This window comes from Coccinella septempunctata, chromosome 2 (genome assembly GCF_907165205.1).
Source record: "Coccinella septempunctata chromosome 2, icCocSept1.1, whole genome shotgun sequence".
NCBI classification, from domain to species: domain Eukaryota; kingdom Metazoa; phylum Arthropoda; class Insecta; order Coleoptera; family Coccinellidae; genus Coccinella; species Coccinella septempunctata.
In genome coordinates, this window is record NC_058190.1 from 35340054 (window position 1) to 35366356 (window position 26303).

Sequence of the window (26303 nt, forward strand, 5' to 3'; positions counted from 1 at the left end):
ATTATTAGTATAGATTCAACTGTTATCAGAAAATTGAAGATTTTCAGTTTTCTCATAGAATGGCCTGACCTCTCAATCTTAGATTAAAAAACTTTTTGTTGACGGTACATTTCGGTACAAAACTTTGAAATGAAAAAAATTGGGGGTGAGCATGTCTACAGTTTCCCCAAACTGAATTCCGTACTTTCCTCATTTTAATAAGGGTACAAAATTTTTTTCAACGGTACATTTTGGTACAAAACTAATACACATGTTTCAGGTTGTTTCCGAAACCAAAACCTCATTATTTCGAAATCATGTCTCCAGGCCCCCAATTTGAAACCCTCCCAAGACCCCTTAATCTTAGGGTACAAAAATTTTTCTTTTGGGTACATTTCGGTACAAAACTAGTCGTTGGAAGAAAAAAAATTTGCAATTTCAAAAGGGGGTGGGGGTGAGCATGTCAATTGTTACCGCGAACTGAACTCCGTATTTTCTTCATTTTAATTACGGTACAAAACTTTTTTCAACGGTACATTTCGGTACAAAACTAGTACACATGTTTCAGCTTGTTTCCGAAACCGAAACTTCATTATTTCAAAAAACATGTCTTCAGCCCCCCTAATTTGAAACCCTCCCTAAGACCCCTTAATCTTAGGGTACAAAAATTTTTCTTGAGGGTACATTTCGGTACAAAACTAGTACAAAACTCAGAAGTATAAAAAATTTGCAATTTCAAAAGTGGGGGGTGATCCTGTCTATTGTTACCCCGAACTGAACTCCGTATTTTCTTCATTTCTATTAGGGTACAAAACTTTTTTTCAACGGTACATTTCGGTACAAAACTAGTACACATGTTTCAGCTTGTTTCGGGAACCGAAACTTCATTATTTCAAAACATGTCTCCAGCCCCCCCAATTTGAAACCCTCCTAAGACCTCTTAATCTTAGGGTACAAAACTTTTTCTCCACGGTACATTTCGGTACAAAACTAGTACAAAACTTTGAGATATAAAAAATTTGCAATTTCAAAAGTGGGGGGTGAGCATGTCTACGGCCCCCCCAAACTGAAAACCGTATTTTCATCATTTTAATTAGGGGTACAAAACTTTTTTCCAACGGTACATTTCGGTACAAAACTGTAATAGTTCAAAACTTTAGCATCAAAAAAGGTGAAAATTCAAATTTGGGGGGGCTGGAGACATGGACCTGAATATTATTATTGTCGATTTTTGATAAGAGAACAACATATGACCATTGTGAAATGATGAAGCGTGCGCTAGTGTAAGAGTGGTTTGGCATCGGAAAGAAAAGGAGAAGAGAAAAGTATACATTCTACTAATCTGACAATTTAAGCGCGACGAAAATGTGTGGGAGGCCGTCAAAGTTGTAAAAAAAAGGTAACGTGTACATTCTCGAGCACGGTACTTTTTTTTCTTGTTTTGAAGCTAACGGTTCAAGAATAACAGAAAAAATATTAACTGACAGTTTCAGCAAGCCGAAACAATAAAAATTGGCCATAAAGGTCACAAAAATCAGTTTTTTTTAATTATCTCCGCTACTGGGCTTCAAATTGTTTTCGCATTCATTATCAAAGTTGAGAAGCATAACATTTTCTACAAATTTTGTACGATGCAATTTTTTCTACGTTTGAACGTTTTTAACGTTTTTGAGATATATGGCGATGAATGTACGTTTTTTTTTTTTTGGTGTAGCAGGGGGAAAATCTGCAAACAGACGAACACAGCCTCTGCTGAGGGGGAACAGTGTGGGGATTCTCACTCTCTGAGCTCGAGACCCACTAAAAACCCTTAACTGCTTCTTCATAGGTTCCGGGCATTTTGCCTATTAACCAGTTGACTCTTATGGTTTTTGGACTCTCACACGATCATAGTCGTGTTGATAGTTGTTTGCTGCCTATAGCTTTTATAGGTTAAGCTCTTCTTTGGTTACATTTAAATCCTTAACTGATCTCTCGGTCTTCGGTGGTAGGTTCTTGACCTTCTAGCTTCTTCTGTTGGATCGTAGTCAACTAATCTTCGTAGTTCCTCATTTGGATGTTGTTTGGCTTTGTCGAATATCCTTTCCGCCTTTCTCTTCATAAATTCTGTAACTGGTTCCCATTCCAAGTCCTTGTAGATTTGTTTGTTCCTAACAAACCAGGGTACGTCCATCGCCATTCTAAGGAGTTTATTTTCAGTGGCCTGTATTCTCTTGATGTGGGTCTTGGCTGCGAAGCCCCATGCCGCCGATCCATATGTGAGTTGTGGTCGCGCAATAGTTTTAATCATCGTCAACTTGATGTTCTTATTCATATGACTTCTTCTGCCTATGAGTGGATAAAGTTTACTCATTGCGGCTTTTGTTTTATCAACAGCACATTTGATGTGGTTTTTCCATGTAAGTCCTCTGTCAAGCGTCACTCCTAGGTATGTTGCTTCATTTTTCCATTCAACCTCTTGTCCATCAACTTCAAGGTTTTCTTCCATCCTCAATCTTCTCTTTTGCAGTAATATTGCTTGAGTCTTTCTTCCATTGATTTTGATTTTCCATTTGATGCACCATTTGAGTAATTCATCTATGGCTTCCTGCAGTCTCCGGTGTATGATCTCTGGGCGTCGATGTCTGAACGCTATTCCTGTGTCATCTGCGTACAAGGTGAGCATATTCCTAGCATTCTTCGGGATATCATAAACGTATATTACGTAAAGCAGAGGTCCAAGTACCGATCCTTGAGGCACTCCCGCTTCCAATTGTCTGGTTTGAGAGGTTGCTCCATCTATCTTCACATAAAAGTTTCTATTCCTCAGATAGTTCTTTATAATCTTGCATAGCTTGGTCGAATATCCTGCTTTTTTCATCTTGTAGATTAGGCCTTCGTGCCATACTCTATCAAAAGCTCTCTCGATATCCATCAGAACTAATCCTGTGGCCTGTTTGGTCTGCATTCCTTCGGTGACGTATTCTATGAGCCGTAGTAATTGGAGTTCAGTCGAATGTTCTCGTCGAAATCCAAATTGTTCAGGTGGAATTATCTTCAACATTTCTGTTTCCTCATTCAGCCTTTTAGCGATAACCCTCTCGACGATTTTTCCTAGTGCTGATAGTAGGCTGATTGGTCTATAATTTTGAGGAAATTTCCGTTCCTTTCCAGGCTTGTTGAAAACTATCATTTCTGCAGTTTTCCATCTCTTTGGGTAGTATTCGGTCCTCATCACTCCGTTTGTTATATTCGTCAAAGCTGCTATTCCTTTTCTAGGCAATTTCTTCAACATATAATTCGTTATCTTATCTTCTCCCGGCGCTTTCCTGTTTTTCAATTTCATTATGATCTCTTTGATTTCTGTTGGTGAAGCCGGTTTTGGAATGGTTTCGGTTTCCGGTGGTTCCATCATCAGTTCTTCGTTTGCCTCCACTTCTTCTTCTAGATCTTCATTGTCATCATCATTTCTGTAATTTATTCTGGCTTCTCTCTCAATTGAGTCGGCCAGTGCTTCAGCTTTCTCAAGTCTCGTATATACCATTCCGTTTGCTCCATGCAGTGGAGGTATAACTGTCCGTTCTCGTCGTAAGCGTTTTTGCATTTTCCAAGCCGAGTGATCTATTGTATTCAGTTCCCTTAATCTCTGGTGCCATCTGCTATTACGCAGTTCTGTTAAAGCATTTTTCAATATCTGGCTATGCTTATTCAGTTTCTTCTTGTCTTCTTCTCTTTTTGTTGTTCTGTAGATTTTTCTGAGTCTTCTGTTCTTTTTTATAAGTTCCTTTATATCCCTTGGCGTATCTCCGTGTGAATGTTTCGGAATTGGTTTCCTTATTCTCTTGGTGCTTTCTTCATAGGCTTCTTTTATTTGATTTTCCAATTTTTCAACTGCTTCATCTAATTCATCCCGGGTGTTTATTTGGGGAATTTCCGTGATTTTCTCCTGAAGTAAATTCTTATATTTCTCCCAGTCTGTGCGATCCTTGGTTTGTGTCTCTTCTTCGTTTCTTGGGCCATGTCCCACTATGAATTCTATGGGATTGTGGTCTGAAGTTCCGTCTTCTATTGTATCAATGCTGATTTCTTCAGTGATGTCTTTCATTACGACAATGTCCAGTACATCAGGTAGTCCATTTACTCTTGGTATGTAGGTCGGTATATCAGGTCCTATTACAACTGCATCAAGTTTTTCAGCATAATTCTTCAGTCTTCTCCCGTTGGTATTTTCCACTCTACTATTCCATTCCTGCGATTTGCAGTTAAGATCACCAATTATGATTTTAGGGTGTCTTCCTTCTAGTAGCATTTTTAGATCCTCTTCCAGCATGTCCTTATCCGGTGATTTATAAGTTGAAATAATCTTCACTTGTCCTCGATTAGTATTCACAATAATCGATATTGCTTCTACTTCTTGTCCATTGAATATTTGGTCGAAATGGTGATCCATATTCTTTCTAGCCAGTATAGCAACGCCACCTGTGCTGTTAGGTCTATCATTTCTGTAGATATCGTAATTGGGAAATGCTATCCGAACGTTGGCGTTAAGTCTTGTTTCTTGGAGAGCTATGACATCCGGTCTCTTCTCTTCAATCAGTTCTTCGAATTCTGATCTGCGGGCTCTCAATCCTTCGACGTTCCAAGAGACAATTATGAGATTGTTCTTTATCGTCGTATCAGCCATTAAATATTCTTAATAATTTGCTGCATCTTCTTCTCAATCTCTTTCTCCAGATTGTGCATCATCGTGCTGTGGAGGTTTTTCGTGAACTTATCTAGTTCCTCAGTGATTCCAGAAATTCCTTTCCTGGTTTCGGCTTTTTTGACGGTTTTTGACTTTTCCTTCTTTTTCTCTGGATTCTCCGTGTCTTTGACCACTTTGGTTGCAGTTTCCTGGGGTTTCTTCACTTCCGAAGAGTTTTGGGATGGCCTCGGTGTATTTTGTGTTGGCCTCGAGCTGGTCTGGTTCGATCTTGGCGATCTCTTGGTCTTTTTAGTGACCAATTTCCATTCGCTACATCCCTTGTAGCTGGCTGGATGTCCTTGCTCTCCGCAGAGAACACAAGAGGCATTTCGCTCCTCGTTCTCCCTGGTAAGCGTACACTCCTTGGAGCTGTGATTACCGGAGCATTTCACGCACCTCCATGGAAAAGTGCACTTACTTTGGGCATGTCCATATCGCTGACAGCGGTAACATTGTCCAGGCCCAATCGTCCTTCTCTTAGGTTCAACAACACAGTTCATGTTGTAGAGCCTTTTCACCTCGAAGATATCCTTATTCTGGGTTTTAACCAGCACTAAGGGCATCGGCTGTTTTGTTTTATTTGAGGTCATCCTTATGACCTCAGCATCGACGATCCCTTGATCCTTGAGGTCGTCAAGGATCGTCGGGATATCTGCATCCAGCGGTAGGTATCTCACTACCGCGTATATTTTTTTTTCTTCCTCCCGTTGAAGAGTGTAAAACTCCCTATTTATTTTATGAAGGAAGTCCGTCATCCTTCTATGATCATCGGCGCTTTGTGGGACGATTCTTATACCGTCCTTTACTGTCGTCGCTCTTTGGTATTTAATACCGTTTCGCATTAACGCGTTCGAAATTGAAGTCCATTCGGACGTACCTCTCAGGGTGACAGGGGGGATTTTTTCTTTTCTCTCCACTGGAGTGGTTTTCTCTTGGTCTGGGGTTTCCAAGACTCTTTTCTTGTTTGTATCTTCATTTGACGAGGAGCTATCCTTTCTCACTCTTTTGGCGGGTGGGGAAATTTTGGTTTGAGGGGTTTTGACCACCTCCATCTTCTGTTTTTGAACCGGTAAGTTCACTTCTTGGACATTTTTCAAAATAATGTTCTTCTTGAGTGCTTTGGAGTAACTTTCCTTATTTCCCTCCTGCAACTCGAGCCTCTCCCTGAGATTTTTAATCTCAGCAACTAAGCTAGATACGCATCTATCTAACTCATTCACCCTCGCTTTCAAACTTGCGTTCTCCTCTCTCAAAATATCGTGTTCGGACACGACATTAGCGATTTCTGGCGCGTCTTCTTCCATTACGGAATCGCAGTCCGAATGGTCAGACATTTTAGAATCTAATTAATAATTACTTCGCTACTCAAAGAAATTGGAAATAAAATTTTTCAAGACAAAAGAAAAATGTATCTCATGCATAAAAACAAAACGGCTCATCAAAAATTCTCTACGCTATGAGAAAAATCAGAAAGAAAGATACGAAAAATAAGCTCACCTGATGTTTTCTGCAGTACCAACGAGAAAATAAAAAAATTCTCTGGACACTTAGGATGAACACCAACTTTGAAAATTTTAACGAATTAAAATTCCGATAACAAATATAGAACCTACACAACTTCACAGACGGAATCAAATATTCCGTAGCTTGGTTAGTGGGCACTTTCACCTCCGCTTTCACTTTTACGGCACTGTGACTTTCTCGTCCGCTTTCTCTTTTATAGCACTAGGAGCACTGTAGCACGTCTTCTCCTGTCAAGCGATTGACTCGGAATGTGTATGTACGTACGACCAAGCTTTCTACCTTGACCTTGGCCTTTCCCATTTGTGGCTACGCCCCTATCACTCTCTAGCTCGTAAATGATTGAGGCTATGAAAAATTGCCTCAGACGAAATTTGTGAAGAATTTTATTATCTACAACTTTCATAATGAATTAGAGGTACAGGAAGGAAAATATAAAACAAAAATCTGTATGAAAATCTGACAAGCTCGAGTATAAACAAGTAACGATTTTTTTTCGCATTTTCAAAGGATCGCTGTGACTTTGCGTCACGTCCGAATTGTCAGTCCCTTGAAGAGTAGCTCCCTTCAGATCCAATTAACATAACTGACTAATTAACTGAAAAACTGACAGAAATTTCTTTTTCACTATTTTCAACTCTTCCGTACGGCCAGCCCCACCACGCAAACTGCCAGTTCAACATTTATTATCAGAGAAACGTAGTGCATATACCGTATCTCAATCTGACACACGAGTATGACACCTGTCGAATTTTTTTACATCTTTGAAAACCTTCAGAAGCTTTCCCCAACGCTAAAAGTGCATACATCAAAGAGCCTTTTTTCTAATCTTCAAATTCCACCAGGTCTCCACGACGCTCGAGTAAATCCCAATTCAGCATCGTCAGCTCCACAACTCATACCTTGGACCCTGTAGAGTACTTCTACCGAAAATTTGACCTGTATATAGGGGGAATTACCTAGGATAGCCTGTCAGAATATTGAAAAAAGATCATTGTACATAATCGAGTGTGTCACATTGAGATATATTATATGTGGTTCATTGTATGTTGATAAGTATACGTTCTCTTAATGTGATAATTCAAGCGTGAGTTTGAGTTGTTCAAACGCGATACGTTTTTTGCTATCACACTACCACCTTCATGTTGTTCTAATATTCCGATTTTCTTTTTTTTAAGGCGGCATTTTTCTCATCAACACTGTTCCAAGCAACTTCTCCTGACAGGAGGTGCAATAATTATTTTCGTAGAAGCAATTCTTTTTCAAAATGCTTCATTATTGTGTTCGAGTTTCTGATATTGGGTGAGAAAACCTATAGAAGGGTTCAAGAAGTAGCTTTAAGTACTTCATTATGTTATCGGCCCTCAGAACACTTGCTTCGACTCAACTCGCTCCCCTGGTAAGGGGTATTTTTATCTCTACTAAATTTCCAACACCTTTTCAACCCTCCCTCCCTCATCAATCCTCATCGAAGAAGAATTCCGTAGCCATTTAACTGAACTCCGTTCATTAACATCTCCATAGTCTCTTATGCAGTCTCCCCCGTTCGGATTTGAATCCTTCGTTGGCGATTCGTCCCATCCATTCAGACATTCAGGTTCACTTAGCGCTAACCTAGTTTTAAGGAAGATATCAGTGGTTGAATTGTCGGTAGCGGCGAAACCGACGTGCATTAACGACGCCATTGTTGGAGCGGTAATTGGAAATTCGCTCGTTACAATTGGATCTGCAATAAACATTTCAACCGAAATTATAAGTTACTTTTATACGAAGTTTTGCTAGCTATGAAATGGTATTATCGATATGAAAACTGTGATTTCAATACATCTAAGTTCAAACAAGGTTATTCCGATAACGATTTTGAGGCGTCTATAGTCCTTAATGCCATACTGTAATGACATTCAGACGCGTAACATCCGCCGATACAAATATTCGCAAATGTCACAAATGTGACGATCTGAACTGAACTAGCTGACACCGTCTCATGGAGGAAGAATACATGCTGACCATGGTCTTGATCTTATGCGATCTCGTCAGAGGAACACACTTTTCGCATTTGATGGTTGCGTCTGCAGTATAGCGACTGAGATTGGAAATGTTTGGGTCTTAGGATGAACGCATTATGAATGTATTGAGACCTGAGACCCTGAGTTCACAGGTCAATGTTCATTTCAAATTGCTCTTTTTTTTATGAAACAATCACTCCATAATGTGTACCTATGTCATGCATCTCAAAATAACTATTTAAAAATTGAAAGCTCTTATTCAATGAGCTTAACCTCCAGTGGCAGGAAAGTCAATTTATAATTCAATGGTCCGATGAAATTTTAATCCCATTAAGCGGGATATACATATACGAGGGAAGATAAAATTTAGAAGAAGCATTAATTTATAATTCAATGTTCCTTCAATTGTGTGTGTCAAGTGTTATCGAGATTAAACTTAGTAAATGACGAGAGAACAGTTAGATGTTCCTTTCCACCCTCCCTTTACCTATGGTAGAGGATGCATGACAAACTACAATTCTACATGAAAAGTATTTCCTCACGGACCCTAAAGCTGCTATTGATTACTGACAGCTAATAAATGCAACTCGGCTCAGGTTGTTCAGACCAGGCTCAGGTAGTTTGTTTAGTCCAGTAGTGAGTAATTTAGTCACTGAACGTATGTGAACACCAGAAATTAAGGAGAGTAGATTAGTCAGTTATATAAGTTAGGCTAGTAGTCTAGTCGAGTAGCGGGTAATTTAGTCACTAAACGTATGTGGACCCCAGAAATTTAGGAGAGTCGATTAGTCAGTAATTTAAGTTAAGCTAGTAGTCTAGTCGAGTAGCCAGTAATGTAGTCACTCAACGTGTGTGAACCAGAAATTCAAGAGAGATTGGTCAGTAATTTGAGCCTTGAGCAGACTAGTAGTTTGATCGAGATGCGAGTAATTTAGTCACTAAACGTGTGTGAACTCCAAAAATTTAGGATAGTAGATAAGTCAGTTTTTTAGGCCTTGTTCATACTAGGCTAGTAGTGTAGTCGAGTAGCGACGTAATTTGGTCACTAAACGTAGGTTTACACCAAAAATTAAGGAGAGTGGATTTGTCAGTTATTTAAGCCTTGTGCTGACTAGACTAGTAGTTTGGCCGAGAAGCGAGTAATTTGGTCACTAAACGTATGTGAACACCAGAAATTTAGGATAGTGGATTAGTCAGTAATTTAAGTTAGCCTAGTAGTCTAATTGAGAAGTGAGTAATTTAGTCACTAAACGTATTGGAAACCAGAAATTTTGGAGAGTAGATTAGTCAGTAATTTGAGCCTTGTGCAGACTAGCCTAGTAGTTCAATTCGGGATATAGGTTGATTTGTTTTTTCACACTGGTCATCCCAATATCCTTCTTGTTGGAACCCTCCAATAATCATGCATAATCATCGTCCAGCCCCGTGTTTATGTTTTCTTTTGTTTCACCTTCCACAGTCCTTTCTTGAAATCTAATGAAATTTTGTCGAAATTGGGGTTTGTACCTCAGCCATCATGGATATTTTATAGAGAGAATTTTTTGTGAAACGACTTATTTGGATGACTTCTACCTTCTTTCGAAAAAGGCCTCATCTTTTAAAACACCCAGTATATTTTATGGAAGTAGGTTATATTATGAGTTAATTCGACTGACAACGACCTTTCGTTCTTTGGAATTTGTCTGATTTTTCTTTTCGAATTCTCATTAATCACAACGAACCTTCCTAATTTAACCATGTTTGACGTGTACGATCGTAAAAAAGAAATGGAAAGGGGTGCAACGCTGAGAATCAACCTGCCACTTGAGGAAAAAGAGGGGACAGGAATCATCCGAATCCACTTTATCATGTTACAATTAAAAATTCTCATTAACCTCGTCGGTCTGATGTCATGTTTACTAATAATTTGGCTGAGCGAGCACGGTATCAGTTTGATTAGATTGGTGCGGCGCTGTGCGGTGACGATGGGGTTTTTCTTGTTGGCTTCGTTAGGAACCTTCGCGATAGGCTTGTGGAGAAAAAATTGCCACAGGGTCGGACTGCATGGTTGTACGAGGATATATTGAGAAATTCTTAGTTTACTATAGAACCAAACAAAATTTCAAAATATTTTATTACTCAACATATTCTCCTCCTAATTGGATACATTTACTCCAGCGAACCTGCAACGTCTCTAGACCTTGCTTCTTGCTCTGCAAATCAGACCTCCACAGCTTTTATTACCTCCTCCTTGAAAGAAAATTCACGACCTTTTAAACTTTTTTTCAGTTGAGGAAAGAGATGATAGTCGGATGGAGCCAAATCTGGTGAATAAGGGGGGTGTTCTAGTAATTCAAACCCTAAATCACGAATTTTTTGCATGACAACATGAGATTTGTGTGCAGGGGCGTTGTCCTGAAAAAATAAAACCTCTTTGGATAGAAGTGTTTTTTCAATTGATCAAAAAGATAATAGTTTGACGCTATAGTTGAGGAGCCCAAGAAATTCGGGATGTACTCGAGCGTGTAATATAAGGGGAGATACCATGGATCCTGTAGAGTACCTCTACCAAAAATTAGACCTGTATATAGGAGGTATTGTCTAGGACAGCCTGTCAGAATAGTAAGAAAAATACGATCATTGTACATACTCGGGCGTGTCAGATTAAGATATATGTGGTTGATTATATGTTGAAAGGTGTATGTGTATATTCTCATGATCTGACAATTTAAGTGTGACGAATGTGTGGGAGGGCGCCAAACTCGAACAAAAAGAGCGTTTCGTGTAAATTCTCGAGCGCGGTGGATTTTTCTCTTATTTTGAAGCTAATGATTTAAGAATAACGGCAAAAAAATAATCTGAGAGTAACTGTAAACTATGATTATTGTGTCCTCCACGGTTAAACCAAAAAGAAATCTTTTAGTGGGAACAAGGACAAACACCGAAAGACTCTTAAGCCCGTTTGCAACAGCCAAGAATTCTCTAGAGAATTTACTCGAAAATTCATGCGCCGTGAATTATTTACCGTTCACTTTCGGTAGAATTCTCTGTTCATTTGCATATAAAATAATCTCTGCCGTTTTCTTGCGAAAATTTTGCAGAGAAATTTCCAGAGAATTCATCATATAAAAGCACATCCAAACCAAATAACGTTAGACAATTCCAGAATCAAGGGTTACAGAAAATATTAACCTCAAAGAGGCCCAGTCATAAACTCAGTGTTCATGTTCAGTGATTTCTTTTTGGTATTATATAATTTGAGAGTTTCAACAAGCCGAAACAATAAAAATTGGCCATACCTAATCGCAAAAATCAGTTTTTTTGAATTATCTCCAATCCTAGGTTCCAAATTGTTTTCGCGTTCATTGTAAAAGTTGTAGAGTAGGTATAAAATTTTTTACAAATTTTGTCGGAAGCAATTTTTTCTCCGTTTGAACGTTTTTCGAGATATAAAGCGATGAATGTACATTAGACTGGGTTTCTTCATTGACCTTGGCCTTTCGCATATGTGGCTAAGCTCCTCGCACTCGTCACTCTCTAGCTTGAAAACGGTAAAGCGTATGAAAAATTGCTTCAGACAAAAGTTGTAGAGAATTTTATTATAATGAATATAGAAACGATTATAGGTACAAGAAGGGGGATATTCCAAGAAAATGTCATTTTATTATCTTCAAACTGTTTAATTAAGAAAACCCTTCCCGATTAGTGTCAGATTTATGAGACAACACGTCTGCAACGCCGAGATTAACCATCATTATGAAAATCAGACACGCTGGAGTACGTACAAGTAACGATTTTTGTTTTTGCATTTTCAGAGGACCACTGTGATCTTGCGTCACTTCCGAATTGTCAGTCAGTCAGAAATGTAGTTTCCTTCGGGTCCAATCAACATATCCTCTAAAAATCTGACAAAAACTCTTCCGTACGGCTAGCCCCACCATGCAAACTGTCAGATTAACATGAATTTAGTATCACAGACACAGGGCATACACAGAATCCTAATCTAACACGCTCGAGTATGTACACCTGACGATTTTTTTTACATCTTTGAAAACCTGCGGACGCTTTCCCCAACGCTGAAAGTGCATACTTCATAGAACCTTTTTTTCTTCCTACCATCTAATCTTCAAAATACACTAGGTCTTCACGACGCTCGAGTAAATCCCGATTTGGCATCGTCGGCTTCCGTTGGGAACTCTTCATAAACTTTTTAGGGTTTTCACTCCCAATCTCTGAAACAAAATCAATTAAAAATATATATATATTCTTTTGATATAGAGCATTACAATCTTGAACAGCAAACAATAATTATAGCATGTGTATGAGATGAAATCAACTGATGAAGGAGTCTGATATAGACTCCGAAACGTTACAAAGAATTATAATTTCAACGTTATTTATTTTGAGTTCATTGTCAGGCAACAATTTTTTCTAGTTAATTTGCTCCTGACAAATTAGTGCAAGAATTTACGCAGGAGCAAATCGTTGATTTCATTTTTAATTGATTTTGTTTCAGAGATTGGGAGTGAAAACCCTAAAAAGTTTATGAAGAGATGCAAAATCCTCCCAAAATAAATTTCAATCGATTTCCGTTGGGAAGCCTAGATCATGTGGAAAATTAAATGTTGGAACCTTTTGTCAATAATTATCGACTATCATCCGATTTGTGTGCAAAAACAACACCTTTGGGTAACTGACGAGCGTACCCATAGCAAAGGAACGGAAAAAGTGTCTTTCACCAAATTACCGACAAACAGATATAACATTCGTTTGTCGAAACATGGAAACAATGGTATCATCACTGTCAGAGGAAACACCGATCAACAGGTGACCTCCTCTGTTATGTAACGCATGTGTGGACAGTGTGGATGAGAACTATTGAGTGCTATCTTTATGGAGAATTAAGATAAGTTATTCTGGACACACGCAAAGTCTCGATCGTGTCTGCCACTTTTTGTTCAAAGCACCATTTAACGACACAGTAAAACTAAATGGCTTTTCGTAGATGTTACCACGATATTACATATTACTTTCAAACCATTATTGATTGTTCAACGAGGGAATAATGCCAGTGCTGGTTAACGAAACCGACTCAATATATTGTCGAGAAATAGACTGGAAAAAAGGAGCAAACTAAAATCAGACATCCCAATGGATCCCCCAGCCCCGTTGTTTCACACGAACCATCGATTGTTCCCCAATACATCTTATTCACTTCACGTTAAGCCCAGGAAAATCCCAAACACCTACACACCAGGCACTTTCCGTGCAGATATCCAAGTATAGTTCGGCAGAATGATCGAGTCGTTTAGGAGCTTCGAACTCCATTGTTTAACTTCGCCGGGATGTATGTAGACGCCTTCGCCTTGTCTGTATCGCTTTTCGAGTGTTCATTAGATGCGATCCAGCCCGTCGGAATGGATGGCCTCCAATCGGTTGAGAATGCACCGAGTTTTCAGACTTCAGGAGGCTTGATGAATGTGGCCCCATGAAGGGCGTATTCAGCGTTTCTATTAGGAATTCGCACACGCGTGAGATTGTTAACCAAATCATGAGGGTCTCTATCTCCAGATTCTTCTCTAACTGTTGGATATCGGTTGATTTGTAGGAATATTGTCATAGAAATCCCAATAATTAAGACTACCTGTAGGTGTAGGTATATTTGGTTAGTCAGACGTACCAAGGATTCTCAGCATTCGTTGTGAGAAGAGAAATGATATTTTTTCTAGCTAAATAAAAGAACAATTACTCAAGTTACTTATCTCGAAACAGGGCAAGGTAGCAATGATGAGTTCTGAAAACTATCGCTATGGCATTCAGCATCTCTCGAAAGTGATAGGAGGATCTTTCCAAGAAATATAATTTTAAAGCATGTGTGTCATTGCAAACAAATCGGTATATTAATAGAACTTATCTATTTATCTATATTCAGGGACTCTAACTTATAGGTCCCTGAACATAAGTTTAAAGAAGTGTGTTCGCAATTTTCTATTCATTATAGAGCGGATCTAGCCAATGACACTGAACTGTTTGTGAATCTTCGAAGCGAAGATATGCTCTGAACTCTGAAGATGCTCAAGTCAAAGCCTTCATAAATACAATTGGTTCTGAAAAGTAGTAGGTACTAACAGATATCGATTGATGATGCTTGTTTGAATGTAGGTGGTTAACTGATTTTTTTTTCAATACCTATTCCTTTTCAGTTGACGTAGTGTTCATTGAGAGTGAATCTTCTACAATACTCAAGCTCCTAACATAACAAGCCGTTTCCAAGTCGACTTATGAAAGCTTTTTGAATGTGATTAACTCTATGTAGTGGAAGTATAAACTTTTTGTTTTTATGTTCGAAATGCATTTATTACAGTACAAAATGAATAAACTGACCATTCCACGTATTTCTCATTGCTGCGGCTACTATACTTTTTTTTATACATCATATAACCAACCGGTGGATATCAGATCAGAAGTTCGCTGTCTACAAGAATAGACGCTAAGATTATATATCAGGAGCTGATAATGAAATACAAACTACTAAAATCGAAGTATTTATAATCAAACTCCATATTTTACTTAAGAAAATGATCACTGCAAGGTCCATTGGGCTCACACTGTTCTTACAGGTCGAAGAATAACACACAATAGACCATAGACCAGTTCTCAATCTACTTTTCAGGGATGAGAATATATCTTATGACCTGGCGATTTCACTTGAAAACAATCTAATAGTGAGACACGCAGAGGAAATATCCAAGTACAGACATCCTAAAGAACAAATATGATGAGAGTAGAAATCGAAAGAGATCAAAACCATCATCATTTTTCTTTCATGTCCGATACCCGAGAATCGTTTAGAAAATTCATGGAATCCCCAATTGGACAAAAATCTGTACTTGATCATCCAGAAAGCAGTACTGCTGGAAAATACGAGAATAGTTCAAAAAACATATAGGAAATGCAGAAAATCGTGTAGAAAAACACCGTTGGCCACGACAAAAAGAGCGGAGCAGGAACTTCATCGACACCAAGAAGCCTAGGAGCAGACCACGAGCTGCACAAGAGCTCAATTCAATCTGCAGGTCACCAAATAACTTTCAAAATTGGAGTCCAGCTCACGAAGATCTTTCCTGGACTGCCCTACTATAAGTAGAAGTTGTCTTTTTTCTCAGAAAGCCAGAGGTGTATTAACAAATGTGCCGCCTTTAGGCTGGCCCAAATAACCGCCTATCCGATGTTTCTTACAAAACCGAAAATGGGTGGTAAAATAAAATATTAAAATACAGGATTAATGACAATGACTTTGTTGCTTCAAAGATGGTTAAATTACAATTTGGCAAAGTTCGCTTTCGAAAATTGGCCGCCTATAAAAATTCGTCGCCATAGGCTATAGCCTACCTAGCCTATATAGAAAATCCGCCTCCGCACAAAGCAATTGCAGTGTTCACTGACTGTTACAACATATATAGAAGGGTTTGCCATAATATTATCTGAAGATATTCTCCAGCGTACAGACAACAACAATATACAGTTCAGTTCACACTATGGAACTGCCCTTTCCTACTGAATGTGGTCAATATCCACCGATGTTCCTGTAGACATCACAGAGCCTTCAAAGAATCAAGTGGGGCCTTCAGGCACCAGAAGCCTGTTCATTGTAGACCATACATCTCTATCAGGAACAATTATCCTGTAGAGTTTGTTGAAGCAAAAGCTTTAACCTTCATGGAGAAGGTATGCATAAGTATGAAAGCCCTCGCATATTTCCTAAACAATCGACTATCATGCCAGTGTACATGTTTTCAAGTCTGTTAAGCCTTCACAACCACATCCTCAACGGCGAGGTTCACAGGAAGTAAGAGCGTCCTTATTGGTTAGGTAGGCTTTCCTCTGGCATTTGATGCTGGTGTTACAATTTCTGTACATGGGAGTCCACCACACCAAATATGCGTAGGTAAGGATAGGCCCCATCATCTCAGTACAACCACTGCATAATGTGTGGTGTGAAGCCCCATCCCTTACTAACAAGGTACTCTCCGAGTAGACCAGAAAATCAAATTAGCCTTATTCGATGTGTTTGCTCAGTAGATTGCAGTCCAATATCACAATAAACTAGAAAATAAGATGTTGCAAGGTACTCTACTCCTCAAAAGAACTACCTTTGTTTTACCAGAATTGACCTGAGTTCGTTTTCTAAGCTCCATCGCTCAATCATGCACAAAGTATTTGGCATCATTAAAATCATTAAAAAAGATACAGATTACCTTTCCTCTAACCAGTAGGACAAGATTGATGTGGAAACACTTTGTAATAGATCATCATTTTGCCAAATTATTGGGTTTTCAATAAATACCATTTTATCTCTGAAATGATGAGTATCGATTAAATTAGTGATAGTAAGATGACATAGACCAGGCAGCCATATTTTCCAACCATAAAATCAATTGAATTCATAGTTGGCTTACGAATACATAAACCTGTGTAATTACCTATGAATACTTTCAATTTGTCCTCTCATCGATAATTGATATCTCACAAACCCACCATTACCTCCCAACAACAATTATCGATTGTGGACATAGTCGTACAATTGAAATTTCACAATGGCATCGACATTCGCCATTCCCACCCCATAGGACAATATTAGCAAATGAAGACACAGAAGAGAAGGACAACCAGTCATGTCCGATAATAACGACCCTTATTAAGCTATCAAACGGCGTGCTCTACATTGTAACGGGCAAATATAGACCGTCACGACTGAATTTAAGCTCCTCTGGTGATAATCAATCACGCTAATGATCCGAAACATGCATCACAGACTTCACGGCCGGGAGGTGGCAGGACAGATATGATTTATGTTGCAGGAATAGACCTGACTGCGCCCAGATTCGGTGCTCCTCAGATTCCAGGTGACAGAATAAAAATTAGCTGCGGAAATGCACCTTGCTACCGAGAGATTTACGGTTTGAACGGAACCTGTTAGCAGTCGAAATGTGTATTTATTATCCAGTCGAAAATGCTGTATTTGGTCGAAAAGGAAATTGAATGGTTCGCCGAGCAGTCTTGGAGGATACTGAATGATGAATGGATGGGATTTGAGATAAAGCAATTACTTCGAAGCAACCTGAATCAATGGAAAATTATTGAAATCCAAGGAAAAAGGGGAGGTGGAGGTAATAACAGATACTCCTGCGGCAAACACATCTTGTTAGTTCACATCTGAGCAAAATAATAGCGCATTTGTCCCTAAGAATAAGCAAAAATAACTACTGTAATCTGGCAAGTGCTTGGCTTATTGATTATTTTTAACTTATAGAATACCAATTTTAACATATTTTGAGGGGGTTGCATTGAACCTCAAAATCTGATGTTCCCCCCAACACAATAGAGCTGTTCTCGCCACTACGTCTACAGCTCCGTTTTCAAAGTTCTATTGGACTCCAGTATCTGGCATGGCTTCAAGAAGGTCACTTCCTCCTGAGGTATTAGTCACCAGGTGTTCCGGAGTGTTCTATTTTTTTCCACAGAATGTTTATTGGTATATTTCTGCAACATCCATTCTTCCAGTTGCTTCCTCAGGCGACATGGCGACAATGCGCTGTAAGGACTTCGGAATACCTTTCCGTATATATATCAACTATGTTACTACCAGAATAATGAAGAAATAAAAAAACACATGTGTCGCTCAGAAGCACTAAAAAGGCGAGAAGTCAACAAAACCATTATTGAACTGATGTATGAGTAACGACGAGAATACCTGTGATACTGGAGGGTTAGCAAAATACCTCTGTAAAAGCCCTTAACCTCAACTGGAAGTATTATAACTCCTTCTATAGGGTCTAGTAGCTGATGACCTACTCCACTGGTTTATGGAGATGAGGACATAATTCTAATAGTATGAGGAAGATTCGAGAACACCTTATGCGATTTATTGCAAAAATGCCTTGCTGTGGGGCTGAACATTGACCTAACCAAAACTACAGCTATCCTATTCACCCGGAAAAAGAAACTTTCATTATGATGTGAAATCCATCCCTTTGAAGTCTAAATGGATACATCATAGAATGAAACTCTGAAGTTATCTGGGAATCACCCTAGATACCAAGCTTCTGTGAAATACGCATATTAGGATCACTGCCGGTAAAGCAATTAAGGCCTTGATTGCATGCAGAAGTCTAGCCAGTAAATTTTGTGGATGTAACCCAAAAATAATGCTATGGATTTACAGGGTGCTCAAAATTCTTTGTCTACTGACGTGATATCAAGAACTGGAAGAGCTAAAAGAAAACGGATGACACATTTCTGAGCTTTTTTTCAGAGAAACAAAGGATGGTGAAAACTGTAGCCCCCTACGATTCTTCGCTTTTGAGTTATTAGCAAAAAATTAGATTTTGACGATTTCGAAAAGTTCTCAAAACTTTTCTGTCTTTGAGGTTACAGATCCAAAACTTTAATCTTCTTAGGCACTTTTATACTTAGAATCTACTGATAAAAGATTGTTTTCCAGTTCGAAAATATTAGTTTGAGTTCGTTAGTGAAAAAGTGACTGTAGAAGGTTCAAGTTTCAGATTTGTAACTTCAAAGGCATTATGAGAACTTTTCGAAATAGTCAAATCTCATTTTTTGCTAATAACTCAAAAACGAAGAATCGTAGGAGGCTACGGTTTAAACGATTCTTTGTTTCTCTGAAAAAAAGCTCAAGATATAGAATTGATTGGCCGATTTTGTTTTCAGATTTGGGTAAGACAAGAAAAAAGAGCTCGAGAATGTGTTATCCGTTTTCTACTATCTTTTATAGTTCTCGGGATCTCCTAAGTACACAATTTTGCCACACTGCACTTCATGATTGTGAGACCACTAATCACATTTGGGGCAACACTCTAGCACCCCAATGTAGGTCAGAGCAGTACGGGGAATGAACAGGATAACCTGTGATTTTATCACTGAAGCTATGAAAACCTGAAGGTTTTCTAGGAAAAGTATAGGTAATGAAAGAATTAGGGTAGTTAGGTACCATCAACGAATCTAACTAGTAACTACATAGATGATAAGGATCCAGTATCAGGAAAACATTCACTACGATGCTAAAAGTAAAATGTCCAATACTCGACAGAAATACCATTAAATGGTACACACTTGGTTCGAAAACCAGTACAGGCAGATGCTCACTACTGTTATGCCGCTGCCCTAGTGACTTTCAGGCAGAAATCTTTGCAATAGAAAGATAAATGGAAATAAACATAGAAAGAAACTATTAGAAATGCGACCTAGCGATGCATTCTTCTTTAAAAGCACTGAGCTCTCATGACATCGATTCTGAGAGAGAGCTATTGGATTTCCGAAGAAAACGAAATAGGAGATAATAACCAGGTCTGCTTTGTCTGGGTCCCCTGTCACTCGGGAATCATTTATTCATTCATTCATTGCTGCATACCGTTGCCAAGAATAAATCTACAAAAAAACTCAAAAACAAAACTATCGGTGCGATCAAACTTATAATTTCTTAGGGCTACTTGCGACCGTGTGCCCTTCTGTGACTGAAGAGACCCAACCGTCTCATGGATAGTCACCAACCGGATCTGGCCGCCGCTGTATTCTACTCGAGTCTCCATAAAAACTGTGAATCAAAGACCTCCACTATGATCTGTATAACGCTAGTTGTTCCCAGTTATGATTGTCATCAACTGATTTCAGGGATTGATGCAGTATATCCTTAAACCGTTTATACCGGCCTCTTGGTTTCCGAGCTCCCTCTGTAAATTCGCCATACAGAGCTATTTTGGGGAGTCTTGTGTCTCGCATCCTCAGAATGTTGCCGCCCCATCTGAGACGGGCCCTCGTTACTTGAGTCTCAATTGTTTTACAACTCGCGCGCTTCAAGACTTCTGCATTTGAAACTTTGTGGAACTGTGCATCTGATGTGCATTATTTGTCTTAGATGACGTTGTTAAGTTTGTTCTAGCTGTTCAATATGTCGCCTGTAGGGCGTTCAGCTTCCGCTTCCGTAAAGAAGCGTTATGAGGACCACTGCTTTAAAACAGCTGTCTTGGTCGTCAGATTGGGGTCGTGATTTTGAAACACTCTGTCCTTTAGCTTCCAGAATGCCCGTGATGCCGAATTGGAACTGTTGTGTATTTCCGTGTCCAGGTTAGCCCTAGTATTTTATAGTAGTTTCACAAGTATTTGAACTGCTTGACCTGTTCTAGAGTTTCATCCTTCAGGTTGATCTCTGTTTGAAGGCTTTCTGGCGAACTCACTAGGATTTTGGTTTTGATATTGAGTCTAAGGCCTGAAGCTACGCATAAACGTTTGTAGGTGTCCAACATTATCTGTAGATCCTCTGAGCTGCTAGCGATAAGTGCGCAGTCCTCTGCATATTGAAGTTCCGTGATAAACTTTGTACGGGTTTTGCTCTGAGGCGCTTCAGGTTGAATAGGCCTCCATCAAATCTGAATCTTAATCTCGGGAATTAAAGGTTGTGAAAATAGCAACACACTTGCCAGGTACGAAGAAGGTATAGGAAAATGTGCCCACAAGAAAGACTTTCAGGGGAAGGAATTACATGAAGGAGAAACACTCTGGCGGTATCTTCCGAGGACGTATCATTTATCTTCAACAACTGCGCGATAAGAGAAGTATCTGGATCTAAGCTAAAGTATTATACTACTACTTCCTCACTGGATTCCTTACTGGGCATGTCGCCTCAGGAAGCACCTAAGGAGAATGGATCTAGAAGAATGTGAGGAGTGGAGATTCCTGTGGTGAGGAGTGGTGATTCCTGTGGGGAGGAGAAAGAAACTCAAGATCACCTGTTGACGGAATGCCTCGTCATTTCAAGCCAACGCAAAATATGCTTTGTAGGAAAGAATGATTTCTTGAAGCGGTCACTGATACAGGAGTTCATTAGAACCCTTTAAACTGGATGGCGAACTACAAATATATGGATGCACAGTAGATCTTGAGCCATCAAGGATCTGAATCTAATTTGCCACATGACATCATTCAGGATGTTAGCGGAAAGTAGCTGTTGGCCATGGCTTTGGTCACATTTTTGGTCCCATCAGAGCAACACAACTCCTACTGCACAGAACTGAAACACCTCAATCAAACGCTAGTAGGAGGAGCTTAGTAGGAGTATTTTCTAACAGGCAACGTGATTAAACTATGATCAGATAGCCAGATGGAAGACAGTGGCATATGTCCAAATTCAGTATGCAAGAATGCATATGAATGACGGCATCTAGCTAATTAGATTCAGCTTGTAACATTGGTTGATATTGATGCATGGGTATTATGCGTCCAAATTGATACTGGTCATCATTTTATGCCATAAGGCGTTAAATTTCGTTAATTTATGATAATGACTGAAATCTATTGAAATTGTTCTATTGTAATGCTTCTAGGAAAGAGTTTCAGCATAGATCAATCGCACAAAAACATAAACGAAAAGGCACTATCATCGTAAACGAGTAGGAACGCGAAGCTATTCGATTCTGGTGGCGTATGCAAATTCCATTCCTCCGTATGGGAGCTTATCTCCAAGCGTCGTCGTCGACACGAGCTGGATAACACGACATCGAGATGAATCCGTCTCGACGCCTAATATATCCGCGTATTCGGTTAATTCGTAGTAAATTCCCTTCAGAGGCAGACCCGATAAAGTGTGAAATCGGATCCGAATGCGACAGACTGAAATATGCCCGGGTATGCGACACTGTCGGTGGCCCCGGCTACTGTGATTGTAATCAGCCGATGTAGACAGAAGCAATTACGAAAATAGGAGAATGTCGAAACGGAAACGAATCCGATGCGATAATGGTTTGTTTGACGGCAGGGTAAAACATCCGAAGACGAAGTTTCGGATGAACGGACTATCGGTGATTTGTTTCTTAGGCTCGGTCCACATCTGAGCTAGCCGACGCTAGTAGAGTTATAACCCTTCTGTGGGGATAGTCCTGAATGAATTAATAAATTAGCAAGAATGTAAATTTAGTTTATACCAATAGGCAATAAACTACGTTATAAATGTTTTGTTATTTCTCTATTCATATTGACTTTTTTTTATTTTTGGGTTTTGGTACTCTTACGTTTCTTTAGCAACATTCATTCATTGCTGTATCCCGTTACCGGGAATGAATCCACAAGAAGACAAAAAAAAAAGAACAGACTTATTATTACTTAGGGCTAATTTCTACTGTATGCCTTCCTGTGACTGAAGAGACCCAACCGTGACCATAGATCCTTCCACACTCCGGGCATGGATAGTCACCAACCAGATCTGGCCGCCGCTGTATTCTTTTCGAGTCTCCATTATAACTGTGCACCATAGACCTCCACTGTGACCTGTCTAACGCTAGTTGTTCCCAGTTATGATTGGCATTAAGGGATTGATGTAGTATATCCGCTTATACTGGCCTCTTGTGTCTTGCATCCTCGTTACTTGAGACTCAATTGTTGTACAACTCGCGGGTTGCAAGACTTCTGCATTCGAAACTTTGTGGAACCATCTGATGTGCATTATCTGTCTTAGATGAACGTTGCGTTTGTTCAAACTGTTTAATATGTCGCCTATAGGGCGTCCAGCTTTCGCTTCCGTAAAAAAGCGTTGGGAGGACGACTGCTTTGTAAACAGCTGTAAACAGCGGTCGTCAGATTGAGGTCGTGATTTTGAAACACTCTGACCTTTAGCTTCCAGAATGCCCGTGATGCCGAATTGATACGGTTGTGTATTTCCGTATTATAAACTATGCCACCCCAGGAAGAACAAAATTACCTTCAGAATAATTAGCTAAATCTGTGATACTACACATCTGTGGATCTTTCAAATAGAGTTGTATTCAGCCAAAGCACCCAATTTTTCAAATTTTTCAATTCTTGCATATCAAATTACTCGGAAACGGCGCATTATACAGGGTGTTTTCAAAGGTGAGGATTTTCTTTGACAAAAGGTAGAACTCATCAAAATAAGTCATTTCACCAAAAATTGTCTCTATAAAATATCCAAGATGGCTGATATACAACCCCCAGAAGTTCGATGAAATTTCATTGAATATCAAGTACGGGACTGTGGAAGGTGGACCGGCTTCGGAAAAACGAAACAAAACATTAACATATGGCTGGACAATGAATGGTTCAGTACCAAGTTCATCGGATTGAAGGCATCAGGTCACTCGAGAGAATAATAATTGTTGTATCGTGCAATTTAGGGTGAAAAAAAAAGGTAGAAAATCGAGGCAGTTTATTGAAAGTGCTTATGTTACTTATGTTGAAAAAGTGCTATGATGTTTACCCATTTCATCCCATTTTTACGACGATTGTTGGAAAGTTTGAACAAGAAGATTGTGATGCCCATTGTGAAAAAATTCGTGAATAATTTAGACGAATTTTATTGGTGAGACTTTGAAGTAATATTCTTTTTTTTTCATACTTGTGTCCTAAGTCTCTTCTGTCAGTTGGTATCGAAATGAGCCATTTCATAATCCTAAGATTCCATTTTCATTATCACGTAAATATCGAACGTGCGAATATCCTAAAAGTAACCACCAATGGTCGAATCGATAAGTTTTTTCCATTGCTTTGCGATAAATCAGGTAACAAACGGTCTATGGTCGTATTAGGATCTACTTCAGTAAAAATTTTCAATTTTTTTCAACTTTGTCATTTTGAAAGTTTTATATAGGTGATTTTTGGTGAAACGCTTTATTTTGAATTTTGACCAGTTCTACCTTCTGTTGAAAAAAAGCCCCGCCTTTAAATATGAAAAAATATGAAAATTACTATAATTTTACAAAAGCGCTTAAATATTCATTAGATAACGTCCAACTTAGTTTCAAGAATTCGGTTCTTTGTATTTTTGATATTTTTATGGGGTGAAATCGGCAACCCTTTTTATTTTCCACCATAAGTTTTCATTCACGCTTATCAAGAAATATGTATTGAAATTTCGTTTTTTTTAGAAACCTTCATTGCCTTTTGTTCTTTAAAGAATAAATTTGATCCTTTGATCTGTTTTTGAACATCACATCGGCATATTCTTCATTTAAAAAAATTCAGGCATATTGTGTGTACAAACGAATAAAATCGTTAATACTAGCTGGTGGCCAAACTGACATTCGAAATTACAAAACTTCGATCCTGAGCAACGAGAGATCATGGTGGCTTTTGGTCGGTTGTTCAAAAACCAAAACCAGCAAAGGACATGTTTTATTTTTTACGGAAATACTATTATTTGTACGATAAAAATTCAAGAAACAATGAAGTTCTCCAATGAAATTGTCTTTTCAATGCATAATTTTTAATGATGATCTTCAAAGCCTGCTAAAAGTTATGGTAGAAAGTCAAAAAGGGTTATCGATTTCACCCCCCTCTAGCTATGAGGAATGAGTGAGTAAATTAGCTGCAGGTGCATCTTTATTCGAGAAGAAGAATTGCAAAATTTTATTTGTTCAACTTGGTGCTACATTGAAAAAATTGAATAAATCCATAACCAAGTCTTTATCTTGAAGCAACGTATCTCTTCAACTTTCGTTTCATTTTGGGGTGCTGAACCTATATCGAAATTTATTTCCAGTAATCCTGGACACCCTGTATATATAAAGTTGTGTAATTTGATAAAATAACGTTACTTTTAACTCCTTCTGTAGATGAGTGTGAAGAACCAAAGCGCATAGCACATTGTTTTCGCAGATTTATGCATCAGAGACCGCTTTTCATAATTCGCATCTGGAATTTTAATGGATCATGACTTAAATCACAACAAAAATCCCTACTTGTGACTGCTGATAGGCCCGAGGAAAACTCCGCATTCTGAGCCTGCCATTTATCTCGCTGAAAAAAGTGCGGAGCAGGAATACCCTTTTAGTAATTTTCGCTCAGCATCCACGTCACGTCTTCTTTTATGGGGAATTTAATAAAACTCGCGTAATGCCGGCTATCAGGAATTCAGCGCTAAACTAACTATTGTTGATCTTTAATGAATGTTAATACCAAACCAACAACGTGACATAATTTTTATTTCCAGGATGTATTCCAGCTGCATACTCCCGGTGGTGGGGGTTATGGGAGGATGGAGAGCGGGATGGCTACGACGACCAGCAACGGTTCCAGAGAGAATACGGTGACTTTCGTCGAGCGTGGTAGTCTGTACAACTACCGTCAGTCTCAGGAAAGCGCATGATTTTGTGCTGTAGAATTGTTGATTATATTTTCAATTAGATGAACTATTTGATATTTCTGTTTCCCTGTACATTCATCTATATTTCATTCATTCATTTTCCTCTATCTCGTTGGGTTAAAGAGTTGTAGTTCAGGTTTAACTTTTTTTGTGCACACTGTACAAGGGGAATTATCGAATTCAATAATGAACAATTTGCACAAATTATTTTAGTTTCGATCATAGACATGAACGTACCTATGGAGAGTAGAGAGAAGGAGAACGATCGCTGCCTTGAGACCACAGATCATTTGTCCCCTGAAATATGTACCAATAGGTAGTTCATGTTTTTGCCAATAGCCGCGCTGGCGATCACGGGATGGCGAAATTTTGATTCAAACTAGTTGAAGTTGGCTGAGTGAACTGTTTCCCTGATGACAGATGATTAGAATATTATTATTTTCGATTTTTGATAAGAGAATAACATATGACCATGGTGAAATGTTGAAGCGTGCGCTAGTGTGAGAGTGACATCGGAAAGAAAAGGAGAAGAGATAAAATTTCAGAGTGGAAATTGGAAAAAATCTTACCTCAAGAATCGACTCGGAATTAATTTGTGTGTCAGGAGCACTTTTGCGATGAAGATGATGGATTCCTTATAAACGAAATCGAAATTGTCATCCTTCGTGAGAGATGGACTCTTCTGAATAAGAATATCTAACCAATAAAACTACATATTTCAGAAGTGGATATTCTTGAAGAATTTTATTGACATAACATTATACAGGGTGGGCTTTTTAAAACGAAACAGATGAGATAACGGGCGGAATGAATTTATTTCGAAAAAATGCTCGGACACGTCGATTTTTGTTTCGAGGGGGACAGAATTTAAGGTCAAATTCACAACTATATCGCTTCAAACCTTAGTGTTAGAACACCAACCCCT

General features: G+C 38.9%; 1 protein-coding gene across 3 annotated transcripts in view; it reads left to right on the top strand.

The window, feature by feature from the left end:
* The window catches only part of LOC123307312 (5-oxoprolinase), an 89355-nt gene extending 63931 nt beyond the window's left edge, over positions 1-25424 (top strand). For all 3 annotated transcript variants that reach the window (XM_044889566.1, XM_044889564.1, XM_044889565.1), the window contains exon 19: positions 25226-25424. In XM_044889566.1, the coding sequence (XP_044745501.1) occupies positions 25226-25381 (156 nt within the window). In that variant the 3' untranslated portion in view covers positions 25382-25424. The remainder of the gene's footprint in view (positions 1-25225) is intronic.
* The last annotated feature ends 879 nt before the right edge of the window (positions 25425-26303 follow it).